General features: G+C 39.2%; 1 protein-coding gene across 1 annotated transcript in view; it reads right to left on the bottom strand.

Moving 5' to 3' along the window:
• LOC137982540 (uncharacterized) overlaps positions 1 to 12142 on the bottom strand; it is a 13838-nt gene extending 1696 nt beyond the window's left edge. The window contains exons 1-4 of the mRNA XM_068829658.1: positions 12046 to 12142; positions 2255 to 2595; positions 1922 to 2062; positions 1 to 774 (exon numbers count right to left, since the gene is read on the bottom strand). The exon at positions 1 to 774 is cut by the window's left edge and continues 1696 nt beyond it. Coding sequence (XP_068685759.1) covers positions 296 to 774; positions 1922 to 2062; positions 2255 to 2567 — 933 coding nt within the window. The 5' untranslated portion in view covers positions 2568 to 2595; positions 12046 to 12142 and the 3' untranslated portion in view covers positions 1 to 295. The remainder of the gene's footprint in view (positions 775 to 1921; positions 2063 to 2254; positions 2596 to 12045) is intronic.
• Between the last annotated feature and the right edge of the window lie 358 nt (positions 12143 to 12500).

Here is a 12500-nt window from a genome sequence, read left to right as displayed (position 1 = left end):
ATTTTTTTTTTTCGAGGCCAATGAGAACAATATGGCAAGATAAACTTTGTCGACATTCTCAATAATCACAGCCAAAGAAACGTTAATGAATACATGGGGGAAGCGCCAACTTGGCGTAAGTCTCGCTTTTAATTTTCTTATTTCGTAATATGCCAGTGGGCATTATGGTACTATAACTTATCACCTTAGCACTTAACAATAAACCGACGACAATACTGTAAAAATGGCGGACATTAAAATGTAGACGTAGGGTGAAACAATAACTGCGCTTACTTTTACTCCAAAACTAGTTTTTTCACATGTACCAGGCAAATACATCGACGCAAGTGGTACCACTGTTATTTTCCTCCGACCAGTCTATCCAGTCCTGTCCGTACCATATCTGCAATTCCTGGTTCTTCAACAAACGTAATGGACTGGTATAGCTGCTTAGAACAAGCTCTGATGATCCTTGATTTATTCCTTCAAGAACGTAGAAGTGCTTTTGCCCGCCACCTCCGGATTGTTTCAACGATTTCAAATCCTTCTCTGGCGGCAGCAGTGCTGTTTTGTTGACATTTGTGATGATCGTCGAAAACGTGTTTCTTGCATAGTACTCTAAGTTGGCACAACTCCAGTAGGATGCATTGGCAAGGCTGTTACATATGATGGATCCGTTCCTGTGCAAGAGCTTCATGGCCTTTACGTTCCCAGTTTTAGTCATACGGAATTCACCATATTGGTCATCTCGAGCTGCAAAGCAAACTGGATCTTTGTTGATTTTTTGCCACAGATCTGAAAGTAACAATTATTTTATTACCAAATTTACTCACGTCTCCGGTTGTTAGACCAGCGCAGCAAAACAAATTGCCATGAAAACAATCAGGCCCCGGTTCAGTTCGAAGGGTGGATAGCGCTATCCACTGGATGACTCAATTGGTTTTGCCAGTGCTTATACGCTGGATAGTGATTTATCCGGTGGATAGCGTTATCCACCTTTGGAACTACCGAGGTTAGATCTACAAGCTAATATGTTCCCCAAACAACGGTCTTGAATTGGTGTATGACCTTTTCCATTGCAACCCGCGAATTCGAGTTAAAATCTGTTCACTTTGTTGCTCTAGCTTTGTCCTACTCTAGTTGCCATATTTTGTAACTGCATTGTGTTTGTTGTTAATTCCAAAGCTTGGCTGGCTCCTTTAATTTGGCCCGGTCTCCTTTATCAGTATAATCAAGAATGATAATTTTAACCAATCAGAGAAGCCATGTCACGCGTGTTTTTTCAGGGACATGACAATTCATGACAACTGATTTTTGCGGACAAAAAATGGACTCATTTGTGACCCTGCTGGGGAGCCCACTTATGCCATAACAACGCTCTTATGTAATTCACTCTTGGTATAATTTGGTAATTTTATTTCACACTTCTATTTTTTTCTTTCTTATTCACCATAGTGTAGTTTCCAGTTTGAATAAATGTAAAAAATAAACTTGAACTTAGTTTTGATATTAACTCTACTGTCTGGTTTTGCCAACTCGATATTGTCATAGAGAGAAGAGAAATATATTACCAGTACTAGTCGTGCTGTTACATGGCAGCCATGCTTAGTCCAAACGACTGCCATGTCCGTGAAAAGAAATAATCCGATGAATACGTGAGCAATTTTCTTATTCAAACGATTTTCTATGTGAATTATCGGGGTTGTTAATGAAGACGCCTGAATTGGAACACTTGCAAAAAGAGCCTGAAAACTTCAAATCGTTCTTTATATAGAGGGTTGAGCTCAGATACTACTAGTGATCCAAAGTTTGGATCAGTTAGTAGCAGCGGGGCTCAACTCTGAGATATCGTTGCAGTATTTCATTTGTTCGAGTGCTTAGCGGCCTCAAACCCTAGTAGGAGACGAGTTCAACGATTTGAATTTTACACAGAAGGACTCACCTTGGCAAGTAGCCAATACAGCCTGACCAGAATTTTCATCTGAGTATAGCCAGTGCCTGCTTTCAGCAACTTTGTTTCCTTCACTCGCTTTTATTTCAGCGCACGATTCAGCGGGAAGTTCTTGAATTGAGCCCAGTGGCACTGCGGGCGAAATTCACAAAATGTCTTAACTATGAATGAATTGTAAATGATGAGTGGTAGCAAATTCCTTACTGACCCAATTTTGATGATCATCTTTTGACGAATCCTCTGTTTTAAAGATTGGGTGGTTTTCTAGTCAGCACGACCAAGGCATAAGAAAGTCTATGATAACAATTATTTAATGCTCCATACCTCTGTTGAAAGCTCGCTTCATGTAGAATTGGTTTGAATCGTGTAAAAAGTCCTCTGGCCTGGCTTCTTTCGTTCTGTTGTTCAGCTCGCAAATGTTTCTGCCAAAGATGAAATTTAAGCTTTGGCATTTGATATCCTGGTCACATATGATGGCACATTCCAATGGAAATTTAACCCACAATGTTTTAAAAGTGTGGCCGTTAAGAAACATGCCATCAACAGAGTTTTCGTTGTAACAAACTTGGTTAGCTGGTCTAAGACCAATCCTAGTGATCAGAAAAACAGCTGAGAGCCAAAATCGCGGGTTCATCATGTTGATGTAGACTTTTCGAAATATTGCCCTGCAAGTAAGCAAAGTGAAATTTACTCTTTATTGCTTTTTAAAGGCATTTTTTAACGCTGTATGTGGGCCCGAGGTAAATGATCATTTGTTTTAAAGTACATTAGTTTTAGATGACGACAACTGCAATGAACCAATGAAAACCGACCACAATTCACTGAAAGATGACAAAATTTGAATTTTGTGTCAAACTGACTGAATTAGCTCGATCTTCCGCGTTGGAGCCATGGGTTCGAACCGCGGCCGGGCGGACAATCTCTATTATTTAAGCGAAGCCTAGGTTAAACCTGCATGGTTTAAGAGTGAATCACCTCTTAGACGAGTTCTTCGTAAACCATGTCTAAACTTTATTTAATTTGCATTATTGAGACGTTGACGAGTCCAATTTCGCGAGGTCCACGGTGAAATCGTGGTTTTGCAAGTCCTGCTGTTTGCATCGAATGCAATTGTTGACCGCTTTAACCCAGTAAACCCGAGAAAAATCACATGCATCTGAACTTAATTACAGACGAAAAAAGAGTCGGACAAACGCTGACAGAACTCGCTCATGGAACTTTGTTTTTGTTTCATGCAAATTTGAAGGCCAAAAAATGAATTGTGATTTACGTTTAGGAATCTTAGGCTCTGTTGAAACTTTGTGATTTACCTTGAAAGCTCTAAATATCGATGCACGGAATAAAATGCCAGTCACTCGTTGAAAACTTGCTGTAGCTTTGAAAGACTTCGCAACGGTAACAGGGGCAGACCCTTTTGTGACTGAACTTCCAAACTGTCCCTCATTGTTTGTTCAAAATTAATTACTGATTGCTTATAAAAGTGAGAGCATCCGTAGAAAATTTTTTTTGTCATTATTGTACTGTTCAAGAAGACTATTTCTGTCCCTTAAATTATGAATTCTATGACGCAATTGATGACTGGCTCATTTACGTAACCGTCAGTATCTTACAATATCACTCGGGTAACCGGTCTATAAGAATGTTTAGCCTGATTTGTTGTTTAATCGATAGCTAAGCCCCGTCTAACCCTTAACTAAATAACGGAAGCTTTCCGCAAAACTGTGGTTTAGACCAGGGCTATTATAATCAGGGTCTAAAGCTGGTTCAAATAATCGGCCCTAAGGGTCTCCAAATCACTGAAGAGAAAGTTCTCCTTTTGTCACGAGAACTGCAAACGATTAAAATGTCTTCTTTGCTAAATGTTAATAATTGTGGCGTAACTTGTGCAATTTTAAAAACTTTGGAAAAACGTGGTTGATTATGAATCCTGGTTCCATTTTACAAGGAAACATTCGATCATTACTCAATGGCGAAGTTAATTACAGAGAAACAACATTTTTCCCTATGCGTTAGTCGGCCGGCCGGCTGCCTCAAAAAAGAAAACATATTCACCAAAACGTGACTGAGAACTAATAACATCCATGGTGATATCAGGCACGACATAGTATGGTTACTGTTATAAACCGGGTGGGGAGGCACTTTCTATCAATGACCTAGTGGGAGTGGGGATCTGCCGCTGGATGAGGTCTCATTTTCAAAACTGGATTGGCTATAATTGGGTTACATTTTCAACAGATTTCCCGACAGAGTTACTGGAATGGGGTCGCAAATTGTCGGGTTTTTGGACGTAAGAAAATTCTGGCTAGTGGGATTTAAAAATGGACAGATTTGCGGTAAAGAAAAGTTGCTACAGAAAGAACTGTAGCGCTGTTGACTTAATATTTACTAGTCGTATTACATTCCGTTTTGAAATTACAATTTAGTTAAATGGCTTTATGTAAGGTATATGCATAAACAGAAAGTGAGTAAGTAGGGGTCGCTAAAATTACATTTACCCTAAAGTGACTAAGATGGGGTCTATAATTGACCATAAAATAGACAATAAAGGGGTAGGGGTTCTTAGCGGCCAGCGGCAGATACCCAGCAAAAATTGACACAAGTATCTCCCCCCCCCCTCCCGGGAGTTTTCCACATCTTTTGCCTCTTGATGTTTTTCCCCTCAATACATGACAGTTATATTTGTAAATCGTGTGTTATTATTATTGCTTATTGCAAAACAACATTTATATTTATGATGCAAAAATTCCTCAATCTATTTTGTTAAAAAATGCGAGGGTAAAAACGGTCTTAAATCACAATTCTTGATTAAGCTAAGATGCCAGCTCATCGACAACTTATACATCAAGAACTGGCAAATCATTAGGTGGCAACTTAGGGATTAGTGGACCCCTTATGTTCTCAGTTACTAAATTTTAAATTTTAGATTCTTAAACCAACATTGAACGAAGATTATCTGGTTTATCGCTGGCTGAAATTTTCACATTTTGTCGACTATGCAATGGTCTGTCAGTGTTCAGGGCTGATTTTTAGGAGGATCGAAGAGAATACGATGAGTTTATGGCAATGGTCCAAAATGTGCGTGTATACAAACATTCCTCTTCCCCGGACAGTTGTACTCGCAACGGCTTTACTGACTCAAAATCAAAACGATAGTTATCACAGGTCTTAATCACTCCCATTAATATAGGCTTCATATCAGAAGCAAGACACGCAGAAAACTTCTTTAAAAAGGTCTCAGAATTGAATAATTGTTTGCCTTTTGATCAGCTAAAATTTGATAGAGGGTCTTGTTTTTGCCCTGAGAAAATGGGATTGAATCACTGGGATTGGGGTTTGCTCACTGGGAATTGGGAAAAAAGAACTGAAATGGGAATGGGATAATTGTATTTAAGCGTCTTCAGTCTCGATTTCCAGCGGTGTTGGGAGTGTGGTTAACATCCTCCTCCCAAGGAACGGTTGGATCACTGGTCCGCTTCGTTTGTCTCTGACGTAGCACCCGTCGCAAGTGTACTTTGTACTTGGCAGGCAGGCGACTTTCTGATTGGTGGAAAATATAATTGTCTGGACCAGTGATCCAGCCGTGGTGTGCGCTGAGGAACGCGGGCGCACAAAACGGCTGGTCAATCGAGCCTAGTTCAGTCTTTGATTAACTAATTCCCTTAGTTTGGAAAACATCACAAAACGTTATTTAATATTTAAGTGCCCATATCTTGCACTCCTCTTGCGGTCAACAATGTTTGAGTACTGTCGTAGATCCTCGTAGTCATATCTTCCCACTTTTCGTAAAGGAAGAGAAACAACAGACTGTGCACAGCGGTGCAACCAAGCCAAAGTCTCTGAGCATGCGTATTCGCTTGTCTATAAGCAACATGGGAGCAGATGGCTCGTTGTGTAAAGCTCGCACCGTTGTTGTGGAAAATCAAGTATATTTCGGCTCAAAATGTTGTTATTTCACACCGAGAACTGTAAACTAGAATTACTTTTGGATTGTTTAGTAACCCAGGTGGAAAAAATATTCGTAGATGAATCGAGTAGACGCAGAGGAGTTGCAGATTTTTCCCTGGAAGTGTTTTACATTGATTTCATTGAAGGATCGAGGAACCTCACGAAAAGCCCACTTTGTGCTTAAAACTAAAGAACAATAGGAAATGTTCCAGAAGGCATCGTGCACTTCATCATTGTCTGTCAAGGTGATTCAACACCAAGTCATGTTTCAGAAAGGCTCTGTAAGACCTGTAAATATCGTGTTTAAACAGAAATCGCTAAGGGTGCCATAAACGGAAGCCACACTGTCATGTACATTATCAGGAAAGCAACTGCCACAGGAAAATATCGCAAATAAATAAACTGACTCCTAGAATGACAAACAAGAAAATTTGCCAAAAACGCGTCAAAGGTTGAGAGAATTGCTGTCAGAGACAAAGGACACAAAAGGCTGTCGGAAGATGAAAAAATAATTGAATGCCTACGCTGTGGGAAATCTCCGAAATTGGACAAATGTAAAAGAACTGCCGCAGGTCATTTGAAATACTTCCGGCGAGTTCATAATAGTTATTGTAATCCGCCGAAGGTCAATGAACAACCGAAGAAAATCAATGAGTATTTCGAGCCTACAGAGAAGCGACAAAAAATTTTGCCGAGTGATGAAGGTCCCGAACAAAGCTGCTTATTCCAAACAAGTGATTCTCTTCTAAAGAACATCACGTGAGTATTTTGCTCATTACATGGTTAACAATATACAGTTCTGGATAGACAATGGATAGAGATCGACTCATTTTGCAGCCTTTGTTTACAGTCGATATGTTTCAATTTGCTTATATCCAAATGTCTTAATTAAAGAAATGGAAGATTTTATAACATGTACTGTAAGATCGACTTATTTTGCCCTTATGGATGCAGCAGAGGACTCATTATAAGGTATGTAAAGTCGATGTGATGACAATGAGTACAGTATATGTTCACAGCCTTTGGTAACAGAGCAACTTGGATTTGAAGAAACCATGTCCTTGGATTTATACTATGATTCTATCAATGATACTGAGGTACCACTGGAGGACGACATTATGGATGAATCTGGACAATTTTTGTCTTGACTTTGATAATAATTCAGAGACCAGATTTTCAGACCTGGGAGCTAAGTATAACTCTGAAAATGACCTGGGACAAGTTAAGTAAATATACAGATGCCCCATTGTGCTAGATAACTCAAACTATACTATGCTTTCCATTTGTGTTGAGCAGGCAGATGAAGTTGCCTCAACTTTAGACAAGTTGATCAAACAAGGCAAAATTCCGAAGGATGAAAAACCTATTCTATGAGTACTTAAAAAGATTTTCTTCAAGTTTACATCACACCTACAGAACATGCGTGACATCCCGAGGTTATTGAATTCTTTAAAACACTGAAGTGGTTAGGTGGTCAAAGTACTGTAAACATGATTAGAGGGCCAATGTGGCATGGCTTGGAGAGAGGAGGCATCTTTACTCCAGAAACAATGGTGCCAAATCTAGGTGGACCATCAGATCGAACACTAATAAAAAAACAGTGATGGCTATACTACAGAAAGTGGCATTCTAAATTCTCTCTTGAAAGCAAGACAATGAAAGGTCTTAGTGTTCACATAGAAGATGATGGTACAGCACTAAAACCAGCTTGACCCCACCGATTTGATCCTCCCAGAAATCTTTGGTTGGTCTTGGAATTTTGTTTGGAATTTATTAACGAGCACCAGGATAAGAGTCCATAATTAACGAGATATCTGAAAGAAAATGTTGCCAAACAAACTCATGTCTGTTGGAGTTTCTTACCACAGCCAGAGAGGAAAAGTGGAGAAGCTTTAAAAAATAACCTTATCCAAGAAGTAATGCAAATATAATGTTGTAGACCATGCCTCGAATCATGCTCTTCTAATGTCATTATGCAAAGTGACTTTTGCAAATCAAGTGTCGGTGTAACAGATGTACAGAGTTAGAGTCTGTGTGTGATGAATGTAAGGATGCTGGACGAGATAGTTGCCATCCTTCACTAAGGGCTTGTCACAGCTGTTTAGAGAACATACAGTGCATCAAATTAATTGTATTAACTTGGAATGTTGACTGTGAATCTGGCAACCGAAAAATGGCAGGTTTTGTTAATGCTAACCACATTCAGTTTCTGGAGTTTCTGGTTGTAGTCCCAGATGCTGTGCATGCATCTAGCCAAAACATGCAAATGCTCTTGGACTGGTTTTTAGTGCTTGGTGAGGGGCACAGCAGCACTCTTTGCACTCTGAGAACATTAAGGAATGATTCCAATGTCACTATCAGTGAGACTGTTCATAAACGTTTGACAGCTGAAGCTGTTAGAAACAAGGACAGGATGGCAGTAGAGCCACTTTTTGAACTTACTTCTCATCATAAACTGATAGACTTTCTCAACTCAACTTTCTCAATTGGAACTCAAAGACTGCTTCATCAGATCTGGTACAGTTGCGTTTATATAGCCCTGCTGACAGGTCAGTTCTACAAAGAAATTTTGTTTTAGTTGGCATTAGTCTGTGCCACGTGGAAGGTGTGGCATTATTCTGTGTAAAGCAAGGAATCGTGTTTTTTCGATATTGGAGGTGAGATATAGAACCGAAATATAAAATTCTAGCAGTAAAACCTCAAGATAAAATTCTACTTTCCAGACATGATAACGATCCGGAATCTTATCTGAACGGTTTATCAGACTTGGTATAGTATGGTATGGTATCGTAATGGTATACTTACTGAAATCCAGAAGATCTAGACACGCTTGCCCCAACGATGTTAAGCTGGTTTTCATGGAAGGCGTGTATTTACAAATATATTTTATAAAAATGTAAGTATATACGTGTAAATATGCCTATATTAAAAAAGTGACAACAAGACAACCTTTTTGAATAAAACGACTTGAATCTGCTTAAGAAGCTAAGACTAACAATACCACTTTTATTTACAAGCAAGAGTAACGCTCATAGTTCGGAATTTAATTTATAATTGAAACGCTTAAAAACCCATATACTACACTACCTAAAAATGGAAGCCATTCGATATTGTGGCGCAAGACTAAATGAATGTAGCATGGCATAACCCAATCACCTTTAAGGTTGTTTTTAATTAAATTTAGTGAGTCCGACAACTTAGCTTCCAAGGTGGAAGTTGGTTCCAAATCATAGCACCATTGTATTTAAAACTTCTTTTTAAAAACTCCCTCTTCGGTTTAGGAAGTGACAGATCAGTTGCACTATTTCGCAGGTGTTAGTTCGTCTGACTAGTATTCCTTTTGACGAAAGAGTTCCTTAGCTTGGGGGCGGGGTCATCATTCACTATTTTGTACATCAAAGTTGATTTTGCACAGAGCCGTCTCGTATCCAGTGTATCACAGGATAGGCCTCAATCAAGTCGGCAGAACAAATATCACAAAGAACTCTAGCAGCACGAGATTGACATTTCTGAAGCTTATCCTTTACAGTGCGATGCGCCTTACCGTGGCCACCTAACAAAGTTTTTTTAAAACTTATACGCCAATCAGGGTGTGCGAATTTGATTGACAGTCACGCCTCCTTGAAAAGTTCGCACAGTTGTAAGTTCAACACATGTGCATGGGTTGTTGAGTCGACGTATTTACACGAAGTTGTCAAATGTGGAAGTTTGTTGGGTGGCCACGGTAAGGCGCGTTGCACTGTGATAACTTGCTGCAGCTGCCCCATAAATGAGAACAATAATCAAAATGTGGTTGTACTAGGCTCTTATATACCTTCTCGAGTGAATTTGAAGGAACAAATGGCCTAATACGTCCCATCGCTCCAATGCCCGCAGTAGCCTTCTCACAGATCATGTCAATATGGCTGTCCCAGGTAAGCTTGCCAACCAATCTGAACCCCTAGAGATCCCTAGACAATTTCATGTGTCACTTTGAGAAACTGGTTCTCCAAATAACCAAAGAGAAAGTTCTGTATTTACTCGAAATACCTGAAAGGTATCCTAGTTATAACCTGGGTAGAATTTTGTTTTCTGTGCAGCAAATGTACAATATAATTACGAAGCGGAGATTTCATTGGCTAAAGGCAATCCAATACACCCCTTTGAGCAATACATTTGACCTCCCTCTCTCTGACAAAACAACTACAACAATAACAAATAAACAGCCGTCAAGAAGAAGATTTTCGCTAGCTAAAGGCTTCAAAAAGCCTCACGTCTTACAGAATTCGATGAAAAATCCGAATTTATAACATGCAGTGGAGCAACCAAAGCGATGAGTGCTGTGTTGGGGCTTCAGTGTGACAAATTGTGACAAATTTAATTTCGTTTGCTGAATACAGATATTCCATTGAAATTGCATCCATTGGAAAGTCGGAAAACATCCGAGTTCCAAACAGGATTAGAACCCACGACCCTCTGTGATATACATATATGTTTTCTCACATTTGTTGGTTGACTAATCTCGAATATGCTTTTTGCGCGATGCAGTTATGAGCTATGCTTTCAGTCATTATTTGACCTTGTACACTAAATTGCGTGATGCAGTTCAAGCTAGTTCAGAGAGTCTCCATTAGCTCAGTGGTTAGAGCATCTCACAAGACCGCGCATGTCAATTATTTCACTTGGCGACAGAAGAATCAATTCATTTGGTACCGTATGACATGAATAATGGCTAATCAACGATGCTTATTAGGTTTTATTCTTTTGTTTGTTTTAGGCTTGTCTCTTTCATCAATTCCCTTCCTATAGCGTCACGAATTTTAAAAGCCTTACTTAAACTGGTAATAAATCGATAGAGTAAACAAATCTTTAAACTGCCAACAAAATGTGCTGATGAACAAAGAAAGAGTACTTGCGAAATAAAATTATTACTTTACTGAGTTTACAAAAGAAATATTAATATAGCGGGTTTTTATTAAAATGATAAATTTTACTAATTGGAAAAAGGTATATACCGTCTTGCCATTTCAGCTTGAATTTCTAAAAAGATATCAGGTAAGTGCCGAACTATTTTAACGAAAATTGGTGTTGTGTCTTCCCTAGCATACACTTTCTTGAGAAAAACGTGACGAATCTCTCGAGCTGCAAGCTTAATATAGTGGGATTGAAGTTTAAATAATGAAGACGAATTATTTGGAAATCATGTGTTATTAATTGCCACCTGCACGTGCGCTTGGCTCAGCTTCCCGTTCTCTGCAAATAATCAGGCCCCAGTTGTTCGAAGGGTGGATAGCCCTATCCACTGGATAAGTCACTATCGATTGGATAACTCAATTGGTTTTGCTAATGTTTATCCGCTGGATAGGATTTATCCGGTGGATAGCGTTATACACCTTTTGAACAACCGAGGCCAGATCTCAAGGAATATGGGAAACGTGTGAACACAACGCCCAATTCTTATCTAACATTGCATCAAAACTAAGTTCGTAACTAGAATAGGAAATATCCATAGTGATATCAAGCATTGCATAAAAAGGTTGTATTTGTAAATCATGTATGTTAATTGCCAATTGCAAAACAACGGCATCCGCGAGTTTCACAGGTTTTTGTATCATCTGAGGATGAACCCTCCCATAAGGCTTAATATCGTACAAGCACCTTTTAAGAAGCACGACGCACTGGAAGCCTAGGGTTTGGAAAAAGGTCTCTTAATTTAATGACCCTTCGCCGATGGATTAGCTGTAATGTCAACGAGTACTTGTTATTCGCAAAACCATCGTTACAGATGCAATGAGATACGTGTCGTGTCATTGCGAGCAAGCCATTGAATTGCCTTGTAAGCCGGATCAGAGCACTGTTCTTAAATCTATGCTCTGTGTAATTACCGATGTTTCAGTTACGTCCACTCGATGTATTTCAACTTTTATAAAGTTATTTCCTTTGAATTTAGATAGTCTTACAGCTCCACTCTTGTCACGTACAAAGTCCAAAAATATCTCTTTTCCGAGTTCGGGAATCTGTCGCCGGATGTGCGTATTGTTTGTAAGAGTATGTGCTGAGGAGAAAACAGTAGAGAGCTCGTAGAAAATGTAGGTATTTACGTATACTAACAATTGTTGGCCGCTTTAAAATAACAGATATACTCACTGAACTTTTAAATTATTTTGAAGCAAGTCTCGAATTGAAAATACCTGTTGAAAGTGCACTTCAGAACCAGAAAGTTTCTCTCCTCAATACAAATATTGTTAGAATCTGGGCAAGTTTTGGCGCTGTAACACAGCTGGCTGGTTTTCGTCTTCTTAAAATAACTGGAGTTTAATTAAGTATACAAGTAGACGAAACTTATAAAATATGAAACGCTGAGAAGCGATTTGCCCTTTTTTGACGACAAGGAATCTCGGCTCATTGGTTCACTCAGTCACTAGACTTTTCAAAGACTTGTCAAAAGACTCATCTGCTTTACGTTTCGTTAAATGAACACGAAAATCATAATTTATTGTGGTGCGGAAGGTGACCCGAAACAATAATTTTCCTTGCTGGCTGTAAAAGACCAGCATGATTTTGGATTCAAATATATATCAGGGCATCATACGTGTTTCGCTGCTTGCACCGAAAGAAAAACTGAAAAGAGAGCTTTAAAACACGT

This window comes from Montipora foliosa, chromosome 13 (genome assembly GCF_036669935.1).
Source record: "Montipora foliosa isolate CH-2021 chromosome 13, ASM3666993v2, whole genome shotgun sequence".
NCBI lineage: Eukaryota > Metazoa > Cnidaria > Anthozoa > Scleractinia > Acroporidae > Montipora > Montipora foliosa.
The sequence above is the reverse complement of the archived record's forward strand: the minus strand, read 5'-3'. Positions and strand labels throughout refer to the sequence as shown.